This window comes from Typha latifolia, chromosome 5, assembly GCF_019914945.1.
Source record: "Typha latifolia isolate L0001 chromosome 5, TyphaL0001v2, whole genome shotgun sequence".
In the NCBI taxonomy this organism is placed as follows: Eukaryota; Viridiplantae; Streptophyta; class Magnoliopsida; order Poales; family Typhaceae; genus Typha; species Typha latifolia.
Genome location: NC_133090.1, coordinates 8,372,069 through 8,393,373, shown reverse-complemented (window position 1 = coordinate 8,393,373; position 21,305 = coordinate 8,372,069). Strand labels below are relative to the sequence as shown.

General features: G+C 37.6%; 1 protein-coding gene across 1 annotated transcript; it reads right to left on the bottom strand.

Annotated features, from left to right (window-relative positions):
• Nucleotides 1-469: 469 nt before the first annotated feature.
• Nucleotides 470-3,503, bottom strand: LOC140788523 (senescence-specific cysteine protease SAG39-like). The gene is made up of 3 exons (XM_073137790.1): nucleotides 3,239-3,503; nucleotides 1,521-1,883; nucleotides 470-1,059 (listed from the first exon to the last, which is right to left on the bottom strand). The coding sequence occupies exons 1-3, from the start codon at nucleotides 3,501-3,503 to the stop codon at nucleotides 470-472; spliced, it is 1,218 nt and encodes a 405-aa protein (XP_072993891.1).
• Nucleotides 3,504-21,305: the final 17,802 nt, after the last annotated feature.

Here is a 21,305-nt window from a genome sequence, read left to right as displayed (position 1 = left end):
ACTTGAGTCATTTAAGGGTGATTTCTATTATTTTATGTTTTTAGTGTAATTTTATGTCATGGTAAATTCATGAACACAAAATACTTTGAAATATGTCGTGCAATCTAAATCAGTTATATATATTAGAGAAATTATTATATATAACTGCCATTAAAAATAATTTCGCTAAATATAGAAGGATACAATAAACATTTTATGGGCATCATATGAGACAACTCTTGATCTAGCCTAGTATATCCGTAAATGTTATATCTATTTCAACCAATGAAACAAACAAATCATAATTGCTTTATTCATTCGATATTAAAGTGCTTGCAAAGCTATTCCAGAACCATTATTGACATATATAATATTTTCCAAATCTCTCACGCTCACATAATTTATTTTTCACACTTCCACTCATCAAGATCACAACAGTTAAACTCGCACACCACATATGGGGATCAAGTATTTGGTACACATTTTCTTCTTACAACGTGGGATATGAGGCCAGCATTGCAATTCCACACAACCCTTCAGGTGCAGCTATGTCCTTTTGCATCAAAATATAACCGTTGTCGCCCCATCCTTTGCCCCATGAGTTCTTCACTATCCAATACTTTGTTCGTTTGCTATCTATCCCATAACCAACAACTGTAACTCCATGATTTAGACTAGTCCCACAACTACCTCTGAAGACACCAGAATGATAGAATTGGAAATCATAACCACCAGCATCTATTCCAACTGACACTGGTTGTGTCGCAACAGCTCTCATTAGTGCCGGTTCACTATTGCGAGGCACCTCTTGGTAGCGTCTAATGGTTGCTACGTGATTCAGCAATAGGTTCCTCACGTTGCAATTGCTTTGATATCCTTGATATGGATAGTTTGATTCAGAATCGATACCTCTGTTTAGTATGACGAAGTTGAATGCATTGTCCATTAAGCCACCATTACATCCAGAATCAAAGAAGTCGCAATCCACTAGTTCTTGCTCTGACAAAGAGATTAGATTTCCTCTCCTGATTTTATATATTCCTTCAATTGCTGCTACTGCAGAAAATGCCCAACAAGATCCTATATGTATTTTATAGAAAAGCAACATTTAGCATTAGCACGAGATATAGAGTCAAATACTAATTAACCAACAAACTTTCTTCTATGGCATGCATGATTTAATTTACAAGAAGGTCAACAAAGTTAAAACGTTATATATATTATAACAGATATATCTGAGACTACTGTATAGTTTTTAACTAAGAGGAGGAAATGCACTGAGTAACTAGTGCACGTTGAAGGAAAAGAATAACAATGAATGATATTTCTCAAATAAAAAGGAAGAAGAAAAAGATCTATTGAGGAACATTTCTGAAACAAGAAAGGAACAGAGAATTTGTAATGAGTAAGGATCAGCTCATAAGAAACCAGCAGTACATATTGGAGGGTAAACCAAATTTATATATAAATCAGTTTGTTAGCTCTGAAGTACTGGGGGAATAAAAATAAAAGAAAAGAAATTGTTCGGCAGAGTGCCTTACCACATGATCCTTGGTTCTTAACTTCAGTCACTGCACCTCTGAGCCTCCAATCTACCCTAGGTGGTGCAGAAAAGTTTGCGTACATAAACGACGTCGGTTGCCTGGAAGCATTTGTGACCTTTAGTCCGCCATGAGTGACCATGAATTCCTCATTCGTTAAGTCCGCAAACTGGTTTACAGTAAGATTGTAGCTCTGTCCAGGTTTATTATTTGAGGACTCTATGTATTCAACATTCCTCTTAAACACCTGGAAACGACGTTGCTTCTCCTCCGCATTGGTGTAGACTCGCTTATATTGAGCCATCCATTGCTCATGCCTCGCTTTCATGGCTTCGTCATAGCTGCCATCGGAGACTACTGGACCTGCAAATAACGTGCAAATAACAAGGAAAAGAGAAAAGAAATAGAGCCAAGAAACCATGATCGATGCTCCAACTGTATTAAGAGTAGAAGGATTATTTCTTTTTTTGGCGATATTGAACTCGTTAGGATAAGGTGCGTTTATATAGTGCTTGGAGGATAGACTTGATCAATATTTAATTTGCGATATGCATTCTGTCAGCCAATATATAGCTCGGTCTTCTATGTAGCTGGGCAGCAATTTATACGTAAAGATGCTTGCAATGAAATGAATTACTCAGGCTTTGAAATATTAAATATGCTAAAATTTCAATCCCGTTTAATTCCTTCTAATCCATTCCCAAGAAACTCCCTCTTTTATGTAGATTTACATCCACTCGGTCCACACCTACGTCACCAAGCTAGCTATATGAAGTAGCACCAACCACCAGGTCATATATGATTAGAAAACGTTGCCACATAGATATTAAAAGAATTAGCAAATTAGGCAAAACGCGGTTATTTTCGGATATTAAACAACAAATACATACATAATATCACTGTCGTTATATATACTTGCAAAAGCAAGACATATATAATATCTTCCATGCTGTATGCGCAGTTGTGTACAACAGCATAACGAAAACGTTTACGTCCTAATTCTTTTGCTTCACGAAAAATAAAAAATTCGAAACTTTGACCCTCTAAACTATTGAATAGCCCGACCTGTGATTTTCTTTTTTGAGCACATAAACCCTCTAAACTATTTAGAGATCTTCAAATTTCTCTTTCATTAGTTTGTCGTCACATCTTCCATTCATCGGCTATCATGTAATTTTTATACCCTTATTTTTTAAGGGTATAAAGAAAGAGAAATATTATTATACACTTTATGCGCTGTATTCAAAAGGGGATTTTTGTGTTTTTACCTTTTTTATTAATGATGAAGCACCTGCCACTAAATACCCCTTATGTTGATAAGTCAATGTAGTTTCCACCTGACCTGTTTAATATTACTACACAATGTACAAGAGAAAAACACAACATTTTCATAAGTAATATAAGCAAAACGAAATGTGATACTATCATGGAAACCCATCAAAAATGATAAAATGTCATATTGTCTCTTTAATGGGTATTCTGACTCATGGTCACATCGCACTACCTAGTCACCATCGGGATGACGCCTCGAACTTTTTTAGATAGCCGATCCGTCTAGGGTCACAGTAGGTACTCTAGAGTGCCCTATCGACTTTTATACTAACCATTGAGTAAAATTAAAGTCACCATGACAAAAATTCAAAAATCTTTTCTCTAATCCCGCTAGAATCACTTGGTAGCATTCGGAACATTATATTCTAAGAATCTTTTCCACTAACCGCTGAGTAAATTTAGCTTGGACCGGAACGACACATCTGCGAACATTTGGATGCACCTTCGGTCAAGCAATAGCCAGTCTCGGTCCTCCAAATTGGGATGGCTCTCTGGACAAGCTCTAATCTCCTGCAATAATCCTGTAACACAGGGGTCAATGATACATGCACTCCTCAAATCCTCGAGGAAGGGAAAAGAAGGAATAGGAAAAACCACCAATTCAACTCTAATTGGTTCGCATGAAAGAGCATCGATCCCTCGATTTTTCATTCCCCTTATTGTATTACACCCTGTAGTCGTACCCGAAAAACTTTGCCAACCACCGTTGTTGTGCTAGTGTGTATATCCACTTACTCATAAAATATGGCAAATTCTCTAGTTGGTGCAAATGATGAAGTGGCGTCCCACCAAGTACGACCTCCATTTTGTCATGGCATGAAGAATTGCCAACATCTCTCGCTCATAATTTAAGAGTTGTTGTGATCTACTAGACAAAGCTTTACTAAAAAATTCTATAGGTCTGTCCCCCTTGCATTAGGACAGCAAGTGTTCCCACTCTAGAGGTGTCACATTCCACAACAAACTCTCTTGGAAAACTAACAATGCCAAAACTGGACTACCTAGTCACCATTGGGATAACGCCCAAGACTTTTCTAGATAGCTAATTCGTTTACGGTCACAATTGGTACTCTATAGTGCCTTATCGACTTTTCCACTAATTGTTGAGTAAAATTAGGGCCACTAGGACAAAAATTCAAAAATCTTTTCTCTAATCCCGCTAAGTCACTTGGTAGCATTCGCAACATTACATTCCAAGAATCTTTTCTCTAGACTTACCTTCTTGAAATCAAATTTGTTCAAGATCTCACTTTTATCAGTATTCAATAATACTCATATTTCATATTCCTCAATCATCAAGATTATCAATTCTTCAATATATGCATAAATAATCTATAAATCCAAATACTAATAGATATATATATATATATCATTCTTAATAAGTTAGAAAACATAAATAAGTAATAATCTAACATTTGATCTTATAAAATTTTACATCTCAAAATAATATTTTATTTGTGATCATCTTCTCAAATATCTTTCTTTTTAATAAAGATCTCATATATTTTATTTACAAAAAATAAAATATATTAGCATAATGATTTCCTATGTTATTTTCTGAAATATAATATTAAATATTTTTGCAAATCTAAAATTTCTTTAAATTGAAATATTTCCAATTTATATATTATTTTCTGGAATAAAAATTAATCTGAAAATACAAACAACAAAATCTTTTTTATTCTGAAAATAATAAATCTAAAGTTTCTATAAAATACAAATCAAGTTTCAGGTGGATCGGATGTGGCTTGGCAAGCCATTCGATGAGGCGACATGGGAGTTGAAGACTGATATTTTGGCGCGTTTCTGTGACTTTTCACCTTGACGGCAAGGTGGGAGAAGCGTGGTGGATTGATACGAATCAGATCAAATCGGATCACACTAAAAGGAGATTAAGCTCAATTGATTGAGTCTAATTATTTTATTTGGTTATATGGTTTAGTTAGAGTCTTAGTAGGTTAGGATTTTATTTAATTAGCTAAATCCAACTCTGTATAGTTTCGGGTAACTATTCATAGAATATTCTACATATATCTAAATAATATCAAACTAATTTGATAAGGTCGCCAACCTCCCGATCTACAACTTTGATATTCATGACTTCTCTAGATTCGCAATTTATCTCTGACAAAATGAAAGGTTAATATGAGAGGTAATCAGAGAAGATAAGGAATACTGGTTTAGTTAGTTTGTTAGGGTTTCATATTATTTTAGGACTTATTAGCTAGCCTCTATAAATATGTCGATGGCAGCCAATTTTATTATGGAATTGGATTATTGATTTCTTGCCTCTTATCTTCTCTCTAGACTTCTCCCTCCTCCCTCTTCACCATCCATCCTTCCACATCTACCACTGCAAGGTTTCTCCTCGCTTCTAATCTCCCTCGACTATCGAGTCATCCATCTTCTTTGGGATCTTGACCACTTCATTCCCTTCGTCTACCTCCCTTAATCACATCCACCATCCACCCTCATCTCCATACTCATCCATAACCCTAACATCCACTTTATCCGTCACCACCACTATCACCCACGTTATTCCATTTTTTCGTCCCTGTTGCAGTTCGAATCTGCGAAGAGCATAAATACAAAAGTTGTAGATCAGGAAGTTAATTTTCTAAATATCAAAAAATATCTGACAAATATTTTTCCATAGTTGCGCGGAATGATTCCTATAATAAATTCAGATCTTAAGGAACTGTTCTGTAGCCGATCTTTTGGTTTCAGATCCTATCAATTTGGTATCAGATCCTATGATTTGGTATTAGAGCCTAACAAATTGGTATGAGAGCAGACGAATCTCACCACTAGTCCTTCTTGAGGCACCGATTGTCGTCGAGGAGATAATGAAGCCGATCGGTTCATGACATATTCCTTTAAAGCACTATGCTCATTCTGCATTGCATCAACTCTATGCAGCAATATTTGGAATATGCCTATAAGTTCATCCGCCAAGCCCATATTCACACCCATGTACGTTGGTTGACTCTGTCCTGCCGTGGTCGCTCCAAAGGAATCGGCCTCACGGTTACGGTTATCATGAGTTGAGTCTTCCCTTGTCGGTGTGCTTTCCATTAGTCTCCTTATCGATGTCATCTTTCTTGTTTCAACCATTAATGGAGATCTGAGGTTCGCCTAGCTCTGATACCAATAATAAAGCTACGAAACGATTCTTTTAAGATTTGAATTTATTGTAGAAACCAGTCCATGCAATCGAGGAAAAATATTTACCAAATATTCTCCTATAGTCAGAAAATTAGTAAATTAAGTGGAATCGATCCGTAGCTTCCTGACATTTTTCATATTTATGCCTAATACAATCTCCCCTTTAGGCAAAGGTTCAATCTATCCCAATTTTTAGATCTGGACAAGATCTAACATAGAATTTTGAAAATAGATCTCGAAAGATATAGCCATCAGATTGACGTAAAATTTTGATATATTGTAGTTCTAGAAAAGAGCTTTCCATCAAATATATTTTCAGACGCAACAGACGGTGGGATCTCGAGATATCATTTGATTTGTAAATAAACATAAGGGAGTCCGTCTTCAGATATGTAGATGGAGGCACGAGATCCTTGATTATGGTGTAGGATGGTGGACCGGCGATAATGGGGTGGCACCAGTGAGTAAGTGGAGGTGGAAGGGTTATGGATGATGGAGGGTTTAGGGCAAAGTGACAGATAGATTGGAAGAAAGGGGAGGAGTGGGCCGCCCTTAAGGGACTAGGGTGATTGGCCGGTCAAGGGAGGCTAGAAGCGGCATTGTCGAGGAATTCGAGAACGAGAGAGAAGAAGACGAAAGAGACAAGGGCAAAACTCAATTCATTCAATAATGATTCTATGGTTGCCATCCACATCTTTAGAGGTTGGCTAACCAATTAATTAAAAATGGCAATTATTAACTCTAAAATAGTAAATTTTGGTCGATCGCGTTCGAACACGCCCGATCGCGTTCGAATGCACATTTTGCGTTCTCTATTTGTGCGAACGTGATGGAGGCATCTGCAACTGCGTTCGCACGCACCCCACCCGCGTTCACAAAATTTTCTTTTTCCTAAAATAAATACTAAAACAAGAATAAAAGACACCCCTAAAGTGTATCCATGCTCGAGACGACATCGGTGAAGTCCGAATCGAATCAATCCACCATGCTTCCGCAACCTTGTCTTCAAGGTGACTCGAGTCAAACTTGCTGTGTTCGGTGGGTCATCCTTAGTCGAGCTTGAATGCTTGTACTCTTATTAGCCCAAGGTGGGATTCGAGTCCGTCTACATTGAGTCCACTTGGTCTCGGGTGGTCAAACCAATTGACTCAATGTAAGTTCAGCTATAGCCATTTGCAAGAGTAGAGCTCGATCCCCTGAATATGGAAGTCCCAACAGCGGTTGTAACGTTGGCCTTTGCTACGGTTGATTTCTATCCAGCAGCACTCTTCAACCATTCCTCCGAAATGTACGTGTGAGGTTTGTAAAATCAAATGTTATAGGCCCCAATTTGGCCTTGCACTTTCAACTCCACACCTCCACAAATGAAATGTGCTCGCAAGGTGGTGCCATCTCCAATCGTCAGATCAAACCCATCCGTGGGTTCCAACTCAAGCCCAATCTTCCTAAGAAACCTCTTGTCAACAAAGTTGTGGGTGGACCCGGTGTCGTTCAAGATTCTCACTTTGATTTTCTTGACTACACCATTCACTTGCAAAGTCTTTGGCGCGGCTATCCCAAAATAGGCGTGGAGGGAGATCTCGGCCATCATGTCCTCTACGGGTTGCTCCTTAGCTACTCCTCCTTGCTGTCTAGCCACACCCTCATCTTAAGCTGTAATCTCATCCTCTACCTCCTCCAATCCGTCTTTTAGCATCACCGATTCCATCGTTTTAGCGCAGCGATGTCCGGGTACAAATTTCTCATCACAATGAAAGCATAGGCCTTTTGGCTCTTCGTTCCTGAAAAACCCCTAGACACAAGTATGTTCTAAATACTAGGCAATGATAACACTCGTTCACTTAAGTAAAAGTCCGTGGAAATATTAAGAACGAAAGCAGAGATGAACGCCAAGATTTTAACGTGGAAAAATCCAAACGGGAAAAAATCACAGATCCAAACTCGGATCAAAACCAATCACTAGGACAGTAGCAGTTACAAGACTAACTCACAAAACAACCCGTCGATCCAAATGACTTTGTTCTTCTCAGTCTTGCTCACTAGAAGCCACGATTCACTGCTTCTCGTGATTAAAGTCCAACCTCAATAACCCTCGAGATTGATCTTTCGTCTAGATAACCCTTAAGACGAAAGATTAACTTCTTAATGATGAGTGGAACCTTGCTAGTTGAAGAACCGATGTAGCCTCAAGAAATCTCCTTCAATAATGCTTCTTCAACCACCCTAGAGATAGGGCATCACAATCCTTATATATGATCTCCAAGATAGAGCCAAATCCAAGTCTTATCCGTACTCATGAAAGTCCAATTTTATCAAACTTCGTTGGTGCGTTCGAACGCGGCCCGGGTGCGTTCGAACGACATGACTTGATCTCAGGTGCGTTCGAACGGACTCGAGTCCATTCGAACGCGACAGCTTGAATTCTTTAGGTTGCGTTCGAACGCGTTTGTGAACGCAGCTCTTGATCTGTGTGAATGCAGTACCCGCGTTCGAACGCGTTTGTAAACGCGGCTCTCTGTCTGTGTGAACGCAGTACCCGCGTTCAAATGCATTTGTAAATGCGGCTCTCTGTTTGTGTGAACGCAGATTCTGTGTCCGAACGCGTTTGTGAACGCGCTGTGAACTCAACGGCTTTTCTCCAATAATCTTGCAATTCTTCAAATCAGAGATATTCTAGACTTGTGTAAAGCTCATATACATGAAAAAATACACTTAGAATATTTTGTACACAATTGCCAACAAATAAAAACCTAACAATCTCCCTCTTTGGCAATTTGTGACAAAACACCTAGGTTACAAGATATTACAAAGACTTCAAACTGAGCAATCAACAAGTCTAGAATATTTTGCACATCAATCCCTGCAAATAAACATATACCAATCCAAGATCAAGTGAAAATAACTTGAAATGAATAAATAATCCAAACACAAGTTATCAATGGAGCATAAGTTCAACAGTAGTTAAGCAGACAAAGTTCACAATTACTCCAATCAAAGTTATAAGCAAGATTATAAAGACTCTAATAAACTCCCACTATTACCATGCTCCCCCTACACACCTAGACACCTAGACACTCTCCCCCTTTTTGACACAAATGCCAAAGACTAGGAACTCGGAGGAAACTGACGATGAAGAATCGTCAACACAGAGTCAAGTATAGTTCCCTGATGAGCGTGTTCAGCTCGTAAATCATTCACTACCGAATGGAGATCCTGCACTTGAGTACTAAGCTGATCGAAACGGTCAGAGTACTGTGGTAACTCCCCCTCAGTGGGAGATGTGTCAGCGTCAGAACTATCATTAGAATTGTCGAGGTGCGATGAACGACCAGCGGCGGAAGAGGACGGCTTGAGAGGAGATGACTGGTCGTGAGCTTGACTTCACTTAAGAGTAATCCGATCCAACGGTTTGTGCGAAGTAAGGGAAGGTTTCGAAGCATCCACACGCACCCCATTCTGAGTGCACAAATTTGTAATAAAGATGCCAAACGGTAACCCGTCACGAGGTGCTTCTTTCTGTGCAGCTGTGAGTATTGAATCATAGATCACCGCAGCCAAATCAACCGAGACTCCAGATAACATTGCATGAAGAAGGAATGCATGATCCGGACTAATACTTGAATGTCGAGACTTAGGGGTGACGTTGTACAGACAAAATAGGTGAAGGATGCGAGCCACGGACGTCAGCTTTGCATGCGGCATCATGTTTCCCTTTCAACATTCCCCTTTGATTAGTACAGTGCCAGCATATTCATCGACATCGGGAAGTGGAGCAGACGTTGGATACTAGAACTCACCATCAGGAAGACGAAGTTCAGCACGAATAACATCTGAGTCCAAGTATACAGACACCCCACGAATAGTAGAACGTATACAGCGGTCTAAAACCGTGGTATTACTAAAAAATTCCTGAACAACTTCCACATAAGCAGTCCCGCTCATCCCACACACCGATAACCATCCTCACTCAGTAAATATCTGTTCTATCCCCAAAGAAGAAAAATCGGAAATGACCATGGGTCGTTCATAGATAACAGGACGGGTGCCAAAATTATGTTTGTAACTCCCCGCAGCCGTAGATGTCAAAAACTTGGGAGTCGAAGTAGGTGAGGAAGGCGGCCTAGGTTTCTTGGAAACTGCAGCTTTTCTAGGCATTCTTGAGAAAGAAACAAGATGCAAGATTCAATACATGCCCAAAGCAAACAAAAAGATAGCAAGAAATAAAAAAAAAATCAAGAAACCATGAAGGCCCTAAATGAAATCCATCATCCACTTGAAAACGCTAAGATATCATGTTTAATCACACAAGAAACATCAAGATAGTAACTTTAACGTGATCAAAACTCAAAAATGCAGGAAATCAATCAAGATCAAGAGACTTAATTGAATAAAAAATAGCAAAATTGATGGATGATCATACCTCGCAAAAGTGAAGAAAAACTAAGAAATTCGGCCGAAAAATGCTAGATCCGGAGGAGAACGACCCTTTAAAAGGATTTGTAGTGAGAAATTTGATAAAAAATACCAAGATCTTGAAGATTTGAGAGGGAGATAATGAAGGGTTTCTAGGGTTTGGAAAATGGAAGATGAAAACCCTTAGGTTCGGACGCAATATATAAAGAATCCTCGAGTGCGTTCGAACGCAACAGTCTGTGCGTTCGAACGCGCTAGTCACCGCGTTCGAACTCAAAAATTTGCGTTTGAACGCCCTTTTTTTTAAGTAAAAAATTTAAGAAAAAATTAAAAAATCTTTTTGGAGATGCAACTCTAAAAATTCAAAATAGATTCAAGACATAGAATATGACAATCGAATGAAATAAGTCATACATAGATCAATCAAATTATCAAAAGCATATTATAATCAATTCTAATGCATCACTCAAAATTAAATTAATCTTGATTGATCATAACAATATACATATGCAAGGTGAGCATAGATAACATGAAACAATCTTCTTAAATAAACTTTCCTATTTAAACAATGATACAACACAGTAGTCAAACCGACTTAGTATTTAAATTTGCACTTTTCGACTTATTCTCCATAACCGAATAGGAATTTTTGCTGTATTACTTTTTTTATACGTAAACCATATATGTGCAATGATGGCTTTCACACATGAGTAGGTAGCCCTTTTCTTGTAGTACATATCAAACAATGTGTAAGAAGATATTCACAAACATCAAAAAAAAAAATTTTTAATTTGCAAGCAATGTACTGAGTCAAACTAGACTTTAAACAAGATGGCTTTCACACAAACTCATTGTAGCCCTTTTTATTGATCTTTTATGAACACATTTGTGATGACTAAGCATGAGGTCAAACTGTGCAAATCAACGTCAATAGTGAGCTATTTTAAAAAAAAATTCATGATTTAATGCTCACTCAAGAATATACATACGTTATGAGTGCATTAAATTTAGTTTAATTATCATAAAAGTCGAGAGAGTGAACAAATCAGAAACGATACAATATACTGCAAGATGACAGAATTGACTATTATAACTCATAATCAAGAGAAAAATCATATTTATATGTCAATAGTATATTATTGAATCTAGGAGTGCATCAAAAAATTTTTTATGACAAAAACTCTTAACAAATCTAAAACTAAAACCAAAGAAAAGTTAAGAGTAAAGAAAACCTAAAAAGAAACGAAAAGAAATAATAAAAAAAAACACGCAAACCAAACCAAAAAAAAGAAATCAATCCAAAGCACAAATCCCTAAAAAAGTATGAAGATACTCAAATCTCTGTAAATCCAAAGGTTTTGTAAATAGATCACCCAACTATTTCTCCGTCTCAACATATTCTAGTGTTATTGTTTTGTGTTCAACTAACTCGCGTATAAAATGATGTCGGATATCAATATGCTTTGTACGCGAGTGTTGAACAAGATTTTTTTTCGAAATATTAATAGCACTCATGTTGTCACAATAAAACATCATAGTATCTTGTTCAATGCCGTAATCTTTGACCATCTGTTTTATCCATAGTAACTAAGAAACAACAACTTCCCGCTCCAATGTACTCGGCCTCCGCAGTAGATAAAGATATCGAGTTTTGTTTCTTATTGTGCCAAGTAACCAGATTGTTTCTAATATAAAAACATCCAGCTGAGGTACCTTTTCTATCATCACATGAACCTACCCAATCAGAATCTGTGTATCCAGATATGATAGCTCCCGAATCATACGTAAACCAGATACCTAAGTTAGCTGTGCCACCGACATATTTTATAATACGTTTCACAGCAAACAAATGTGTCTCCTTAGGTTCAGACTGAAACCTAGCACACACGCCGATACTAATGATACCTCACTTTGGATTTGTCGTCTTGTCTTAATTGGTTCATTTACATCTCCGATCACTTGTGAAAATGGATGATTTGATTTCACTCTGGTAGATGGTTCCGGTACGTTGCAATCATCTTTGTTCATTTCAATTTTGTCCTCGTCTTGATTCTCAATTTCCAGATCAAACTCCTTTTCTATTTCTTCGTCATATGTATCTAGTCTTAGATAAACACGATTTATCAAATGTACCGCTGTATTGATCGCCTCCGCCTAAAACCTTTAAGTAACCTTTTTAGCGTGAAGCATAACCCTAGCCATTTCTTGCACAACTCAGTTCTTTCTTTCAACAATCTCGTTCTGTTGTGGAGTTATATGAGCTGAAAACTCATGTTGAATACCAAGAGAATCGTAAAATATAGAAAAATTTTTATTTTCAAATTCTCTACCATGATTAGAACGAATCCTAACTAGGGTTGTAGATTTTTCATTCTGCAATTTTAAGCATAGTGATTTAAAAACTTCAAAGGTTTCAAACTTCTCACGTAGAAAGGCAACACATGTATATCTGGAGTAATCATCGACCATTAAGAATATATAGCGTTTACCTCCAAGACTTTCCATTTTTGTTAGACCTATCAAGTCCATGTGAACTAATTGAAGCACACGGTTGGTGGTAGCTGCATTTACCTTCTAATGTGAGATCCGAATTTGTTTTCCAATTTGACACGAACCGCACACTCCTTTTGACATTTCTTTCATCTTAGGTATTCCTCTTACCACTTCTTGTTTGGACAGAGTAAATAATTTCTTGTGATTCACATGTCCAAGGCGTTGATGTCAAAGATCTGCAATGTCGAAAGAGGCACTGTTACATTTCAGTTTATGCGACGTTCCAACAACATAGCAATTATCAGATGTTCTAGATCCATAACATATAACATTACGACCATGATCTAGAATAGTACAATCATTTTTGGAGAATTTTACCTCATAATCTTCATCACAAAATTGACTGATACTCAAAAGATTTGCTTTCAAGCCCTTAACATAAAGAACATTTTCAAGAATAGGAACCCCCGGAGAACTTACCTTTCCTTTACCTATTACCTTGGATGAATTACCATCTCCTAATGTCACAAATCCCCCTTCATGTTTTTCAAGATTAGAAAATAACGACTTGTCACCCGACATATGTCTTGAATGACCCTTTGTCTAAATACCACAAATCAGAATTTAAAGCTTTCAAGGCTGTATGCACAACATAACATTTCAAATCACTTTTCTGACCCATATGGCCTTTGTTTTCATCCCATAAATAAAAGCAGTTCTAGGTTTTTGCAACAATTTGCAATGAGGTCGAATATGCCCTAGAATGCTGCAATGATAGCATGTCAGAACAAACCATTTTCTACTTACCTTTTGTCGATGAGTGTGACTAAAGTTTACCTTTGGTGGCGTTGAAGATTCACTTTCAGTTTAGAAGCATTCATCTAGGATTCATTTGTAAATGCGGTTGATAACTTCAGATTTTCTTCCTTTTCTATACCTGCAGAAAAGAAGACAGTTTTATTATTATTTGAATTACTAGTGTATCAAACACCATACCTGTCTTTTCTAGAGATCTGAGCCTTTAGAATCTCGTCAAGTTTGTTCTTCCCTTTTAGAAATGTCACTTTCTTATTCAGTCGCTCTAGATCAATTTCATTAGCCTTCATTTTATTTTTCGCATTATCAAGTTGTTCAGAAAGGTTTTTGACACGTTCAAGTTCCAATTTGTACTTCTCCTCAAATTGAATTCTTTCTAGTTCGATTACCTTAAGTTGTTGAAGTAGTCTAAGATTGCTTTTCTTGAGTTTAAACGACTCTAGGTACAGGTCATTATATGCCTTTTGAATTTCAGATTCATCTTCCTCAGCTGGTAACATATCCTGATCATCTGTACTATTAATATCAACAACAGAATCAATATTAAGTAGAGAAGAGGCAAAAGCTACAAAGTTTTGTTCGTCTTTTCCAAAATCATCATCAGATTCATCTGAGTCATCCCAAGTAACTTTCATAGCTTTACCCTTCTTCTTAAGGCGATTAGGGCATTCTTGTGCTATGTGTTCAAAACCAGAACATTGAAAACATCGAACTTTATTCTCAGAATTCTTATTTTTCTGTTTGACACTGTTGTTGCTCACACCTGTATTCGAACTCGCAGTATTCTTCTTTTTCACAAAGGCTTTGCTTTTCTCAAGTTTTTCAACATTCAACTTGTTTGGCTTCCGAAAGAATTTATTAAACTTTTTGACGAACATGGATAACATCTCAACATCTAAATCACCTTTATCATCAGACTCCTCTATATTTTGTTCAACTGTGGATAGGGCAATCCCTTTGGACTTCCTCAGTTTTGAAAGACTGGACTCAAAAGTTTATAGATTTCCTACCAATTGTTCAACTTTCATAGAATTGATGTCCTTACTTTCCTCAATAGCTGTAACTTTCGCTTGAAACCTCTCTGGAAGAGACCTAAGGATCTTACGGACAATTCTATTTTCAGGAATTTTCTCTCCTAGGTTGAAACTCGAGTTGACTATATCACTCAACTTTGCATAGAACTTATCAAATGTCTCATTCTCCTCCATACGTAGAGTTTCAAAACTAGTAGTCAACCTCTGAAGTTTAGAAAGTTTTACAGTCATAGTTCCTTTGTGAGTAGTTTCTAAGATCGACGAAGCTTCTTTTGCTATCTCACAAGTAGAAATTCTTCTAAATTCTTCCGAGGAAACACAATTAAAAATTGCATTTATTGCCTTGCTATTCCATCTAACTTTTTCATAGTCTAACCTATCCCATGACTATCGGTTTATTAACAAGTTTATCATCCACCATGTACATTGGTGGACTCCAACCGTTCACAACGACAAACGATACTCATTCATCTATAGATTTCAAGTAAGCTCTCATCCTAGATTTCCAATATCCATAATTTGATCCATCTAGGATAGGAGGTCTAATAGATGATGGTCCATCTCTATGAAAATTCATGCCTATCTGATCTCTCTCAAAGGGTGAGAGAACCTGCTCTGATACCAATTGAAAAACCCTTAGAAGTCTAGATAGCCCTTAAGACGAAAGATTAACTTTTGTTGATGAGTGGAATCTTGTTAGCTGAATAACCGATGTAGCCTCAAGAAGTCTCCTTCAATCATGCTTCTTCAACCTCCTAGAGATAGGGCATCACAATCCTTATACATGATCTCCAAGATAGAGCCAAATCCAAGTCTTATCCATACTCATGAAAGTCCAAGATTTTCAAACACTCGTTGGTGCGTTCGAACGCGGCCTAGGTGCGTTTGAATGGCATGACTTGATCTCTGGTGCGTTCGAACGGGCCCGAATGCGTTCGAACGCGACAACTTGAATTCTTCAGGTTGCATTCGAACCCGTTTGTGAACGCAGCTCTCGGTCTGTGTGAACGCAGTACTCGCGTTCGAACGCGTTTGTGAATGTAGCTCTCGGTCTGTGTGAACGCAGTACTCGCGTTCGAAGGCGTTTGTGAACGCAGCTCTCGGTCTGTGTGAACGCAGTACTCGCGTTCGAACGCGTTTGTGAATGTAGCTCTCAGTCTGTGTGAACGCAGTACTCGCGTTCGAAGACGTTTGTGAACGCAGCTCTCGGTCTGTGTGAACGCAAGTACCCGCGTTCGAACGCGTTTGTGAACGCAGCTCTCGGTCTGTGTGAACGCAGTACTCGCGTTCGAATGCATTTGTGAATGCAGCTCTCGGTCTGTGTGAATGCAAGTACCCGCGTTCGAACGCGTTTGTGAATGCACCGCGTTCGAACACGTTTGTGAACATGGTGTGAACTCAACAGCTTTTCTCCAATAATTTTGCAATTCTTCAAACCAGAGATATTCTAGACTTGTATAAAGCTCATATATATGTAAAAATACACTTAGAATATTTTGTACACAATTGCCAATAATTAAAAACCTAACATAGTTTGAGGCAAATCAGACGGTGGGATCTCGAGATATTGTCCGATTAGTAGACGAACGTCGGGAGTCCTGCCTTTAGATCCGTGGATGGAGGGACGAGATCTTTGATGATGGTGGAGGATAATGGACCAGCGATAATGGGGTGGCACCAGTGAGTAAGTGGAGGTGGAAGGGTTATGGATGATGGAAAGGTTAGGGCAAAGTGATAGATAGATTGGAAGAAAGGGAAGGAGTGGGCCTCCCATAAGGGACTAGGGTGATTGGTCGGTCAAGGGAGGCTAGAAACGGCATCGCCGAGGAATGAGAGAATGTGAGAAAAGAAGATGAAGGAGACAGGAGCAAAACTCAATTCATTTAATAATGATTCCATGGTTGTCATCCACACCTTTAGAGACTAAAACAAGAATAAATGACACCCCTACAATATATCAATGCTCAAGACGACATTAGTGAAGTCTAAATTGTATCAACGCCCTTCGCAAATTCGAACTACAACTTGGACAAAAACACGATATAGTGCGGATGATGGTGGTGGTGATGGGTGGAGTGGATGTTATGGATATGGATGATATTGGAGATGAGGCTAGATGGTTGTGATACATTTAGTTAAGATCTTTTCTTATCGCGTTCGAATATAGGTGGGGTCGCGTTCAAACGCCCTTCCGAACACCTACATCAGGTTCACAAATATAGAGAACACGTAATGCGCGTTCGAATGCCTGCATCGCGTTCGCACATGCAGAGAACGTCTTTTGTGCGTTCGAACGGGATTAGGCGTGTTCGAACGCGATCGGCGGGAATCCTCTAGAATTAGGGTTATTTATTATTTTAGGACTTGTTGGCTAGCCTCTATATATATGTGGATGGTAGCCAAATTTATTATGCTATTGGAATATTGATTTCTTGCATCATATCTTCTCTCTAGACTCTTTCACTCTTTCACTCCTCCCTTTTCACCATCCTTCCACCTCTACCATTGGCAAGGTTTCTCCTAACTTCCAATCTCCCTCGATTGTCAAGCCACCCCTCTTCTTTGGGATCTCGACCACTTCGTTCCCTTCGTCTATATCCCTTAATCACATCCACAATCCACCTTTATCTCCATATCCATCCATAACCCTAACATCCACTCCATCCATCACTACCACCATCACCCATGTTATTCTGTGTTTTCGTCCTAGTTTAAGGTCGAATCTATGAAGGGTATAAATATTAAATTATAGATCAAGAAGTTACGAATCTAATTCACCTGGTTTCGTAATTTTATGACTATAGGGGAATATTTGATGAATATTTTCCTAGGGTTGCGTGGACTACTTTCTGCTATAAATTTAGATCTTAAGAGAATTCTTCCGTAGCCTACTTTTTGGTACAAGAACTCATCAATTTGGTATTAGAGCCTATCAGGCTGATGTTGTTTAAGTGATTAAGACAAAGGGGAAGAAGTGGTCGAGATCCCAAATAAGAGAGAGGACTCGACAGACGAGGGAGATTAGAAGTTAGGAGAGACCTAGCCAATGGTAGAGGTGGTAGGTTGGTGAAGAGGGAGGAGGTAGATTAGGGTAGAGAGAATAGAGAGAAGATAGGAGGCAAGATGTTAGGTTTTTAGTGTTGGCAATTGTGTATAAAATATTCTAAGTATTTTTATACATGCACATGAGCATTTATACAAGTCTAGAAAGTATTTGGTTTGAAGAATTGCAAGATCAAAGGAGAAAAGTTTTTGAGTTCACAACACGTACACAGCGCGTTCGCATAGACAGAGAGTAGCATTCACAAGCGCGTTCGAACGCGAGTGTAGGCATTTGCATAGACAATAACTAGCGTTCACACAGACAACAAGTGCTGTTTCTACGCACATTCAAATGCAACCTGTGAAAATCAAGCTGCCGCGTTTGAACGCACTTGGGCCTATTCGAATGCACTCGAGATCAAGTCAGGCTATTCAAACGCACTCGGGCGTTCGAACGCACCTACGAAGTTTGCAATTTTTGGACTTTCGTGAGTTTGGATAAGACTTAGATTTGGCCTATCTTGGAGATCATATATAAGTATTCTGATGCCCTAACTTTAGGATGGTTGGTGAAGCAATTTGAAGGAGAACTCTTGAGGCTACATCATTTTCGACCAACATGGTCCTACTCTTCTAGACGAAAGATCAATCTCGAGGGCTACTGAGGTTGGATATCAATTACGAGAATCGGTGAATCATAGGTTCTAGCAAGCAAGACTAAGAGGAACAAAGTCGTTTGGATCAACGGGTTATTTTGTGAGTCAGTCTTGTAACTGCTACTATTCTAGTGATTGGTTTTGATTCGAGTTTGGATCCATAGTTTTTCTCCCGTTTGGGTTTTTCCACGTTAAAATCTTAGCGTCCATCTTTGCTTTTGTTTTTTAATATTTCTTCCATTTTTTACTTATGCAAAGGAGTGATATCATTGCGTAGGATTTAGATAGATACGTGTGTCTAGGCATAATTTCACAAGAAATTAATAATCCAATAGCATAATGATTTTTTCTACCATCCACACCTTTATAGAGGCTAGCCAACAAGCCAAAATATAATTCTTAACCCTAATTCTAGAAGATTTCGTCCAATCGCATTCAAATGCGTCCCATCGCGTTCGAATGCACAAAAGACGTTCTCTGTATGTGCGAACGCGATGCAAGCATTCGAACGCGCCCGATCCCGTTCGAATGCATATTTTGCATTCTCTAATTTTGCAAACCTAATGCAAGCGTTCGCAAGGGCGTTCGAACGCAGCCCCTTCCGCGTTCGAACGCGACCTACAGTAATTTTATTTTAATAATACTTATTAAATTATCAGTAAGAAAAGACTCTAACTAAATATATCATAATACTTATTTTGTAGTACCTACTCTTATTTAATTATTCATAAATTATACGCAAAATAGTCATTATCCTATTATACAAAAATAATACGCAAGTCTAGTATTTCATCTTATACAAACTATTAGACAATAATAATATACTAAAAATAGTTATATAAAATATAAATATAAATGTAAGATTATTATCAATAAGACTACATATATTAAACTAAAAAATAATAACTAAACTATAAATAAATTTATAGGCAATATTTATAATTATAATTAATAAATTATTATACTAAAAATACTTAGTAAAATTATAGTAGTGAGTGTAAATTATCAAAATAATTAATTATCTAAATAAACTAATTTACCTAACATTAGAAAATAATTATATAATTAACATAAAAGAAAAAAAGCAATAATCCTCTTTGCACTACAGTGCTGGGCCGAGCCCAGCATTGCTGCAGCAAGAGGAGGAGGAGGAATCGAGAAGGGAGAAGAAGAAGAAAGAAAGAAGAAAAGAAATAAAGAAAGAAAGGAAGAAGAAGAAGAGAAGAGAACGAGGAGGGGAGGAACTCACCGGCGGCGGCGACGAGCCCGTGCTAGCCTCTCGCTTGCGCACATATAATCATGACATCATCAAATAAAACCTACTAACCTATCCGTGATCACATAATCCATCACCTGATAAATCATACTATTAATCAAATAAACATATTAACATATGAATATCCCAGTACACAATAATATACATTAAACTATTATATAATCTGGTAGGACCCACACAGGCTACAATAAACCATCAAGATACAACTAAAACGACTAATATAAGAGTACACTATGATTCGACCTGTATTATACAATTCATCGTCTAATACAAAAGAGTACAAATATCAAATACTGATACAACTCAATTCCTATCTAAACTATCATCTATACCGTCTCGCATCTATAGCTCACCTCGTCATCGCTCTAAAATATGTTCTCAAGAAATCTCAAGTCGCTATCATGTACCACATATCTAAGGGGGTTAGAAAAAAAATAAAGATAGTCATGAGCAAAAGGCTCAGTGAATAGACCTTACCCCGAATCAGTGATGCCAAACATAGAGTAAATCATGTATTGGATAATATGAATTAGAAAGAGTATCATGTCATAAATGAGTATATGAATGTTCCTCAATAATACATAAATGTAAAATAGAGAAACCTCGTGAGGATAACTCGCCACATATGCCCTAGCAAACGATATGTGTCTGATTGTCTGTGCGCACAGACTCAACTGACCTCGGACATGCGCCACGAGATATTGCATATCAGCGACCATAATCATCACTCCAAGTACCCCTAACCCTGGTGCCTACTCGGGTATCCTCACGCTTTCTATCAACTATGCTATCAATCATATTTCATGCTTTCCTTCTAAATGACAGATCATATGCATATATCCAGTACGGTAACAAGTCAATGCATAACAAGAATTTAGGTGGAATAGGAATCAAGAGAAAAATGATGCAATATAGTCTCCGATCATGTAGTCAACACATGCATACTCATGCTAATTAATTACATGCATACTCATGCTATAGATCAACTGGACATAACATTATAACAGTATAACCATCTCTCATTATCTCTATATATTACCAATGTGCTCATATCCTAGATCAACCTAATCAGATGCATGATAAAATATACTCGACTGTAATCATCTCTAGATAAAGTCATATAATCATGCTAGAGGCTAAAACATGCATGTACATAATATATAATATAACCTAATTTGATAAAGGCGTCTAGGGGATAAGACTACTCACTGTTTGATCAGAAGACACAAACCATGTATCTCTCACGTCCCTCAGTCAAACATCAACTCATTGTCAGTGTCCACAGGGTCTCACATAAGGGGGTTCGGGATCTGAAAATATTCAAGTAATATTAGTTAGTCATTTATCCAATTAGAATTAGTTCAAGTAGAATATAAAGGTTTATTTGATTTAAAATCACTTCTTTTATTTTGTACATAACTAGATTCACATTATAGGTACGATTCAAATATTATAACATACTATTATTATAAAATGCTAGTTATAACATACGGAGAAAGGTTCGTTTCTTTTTATTTAATATTCTAAATATATAATTATAAAGTAAAAGCTAAATAAT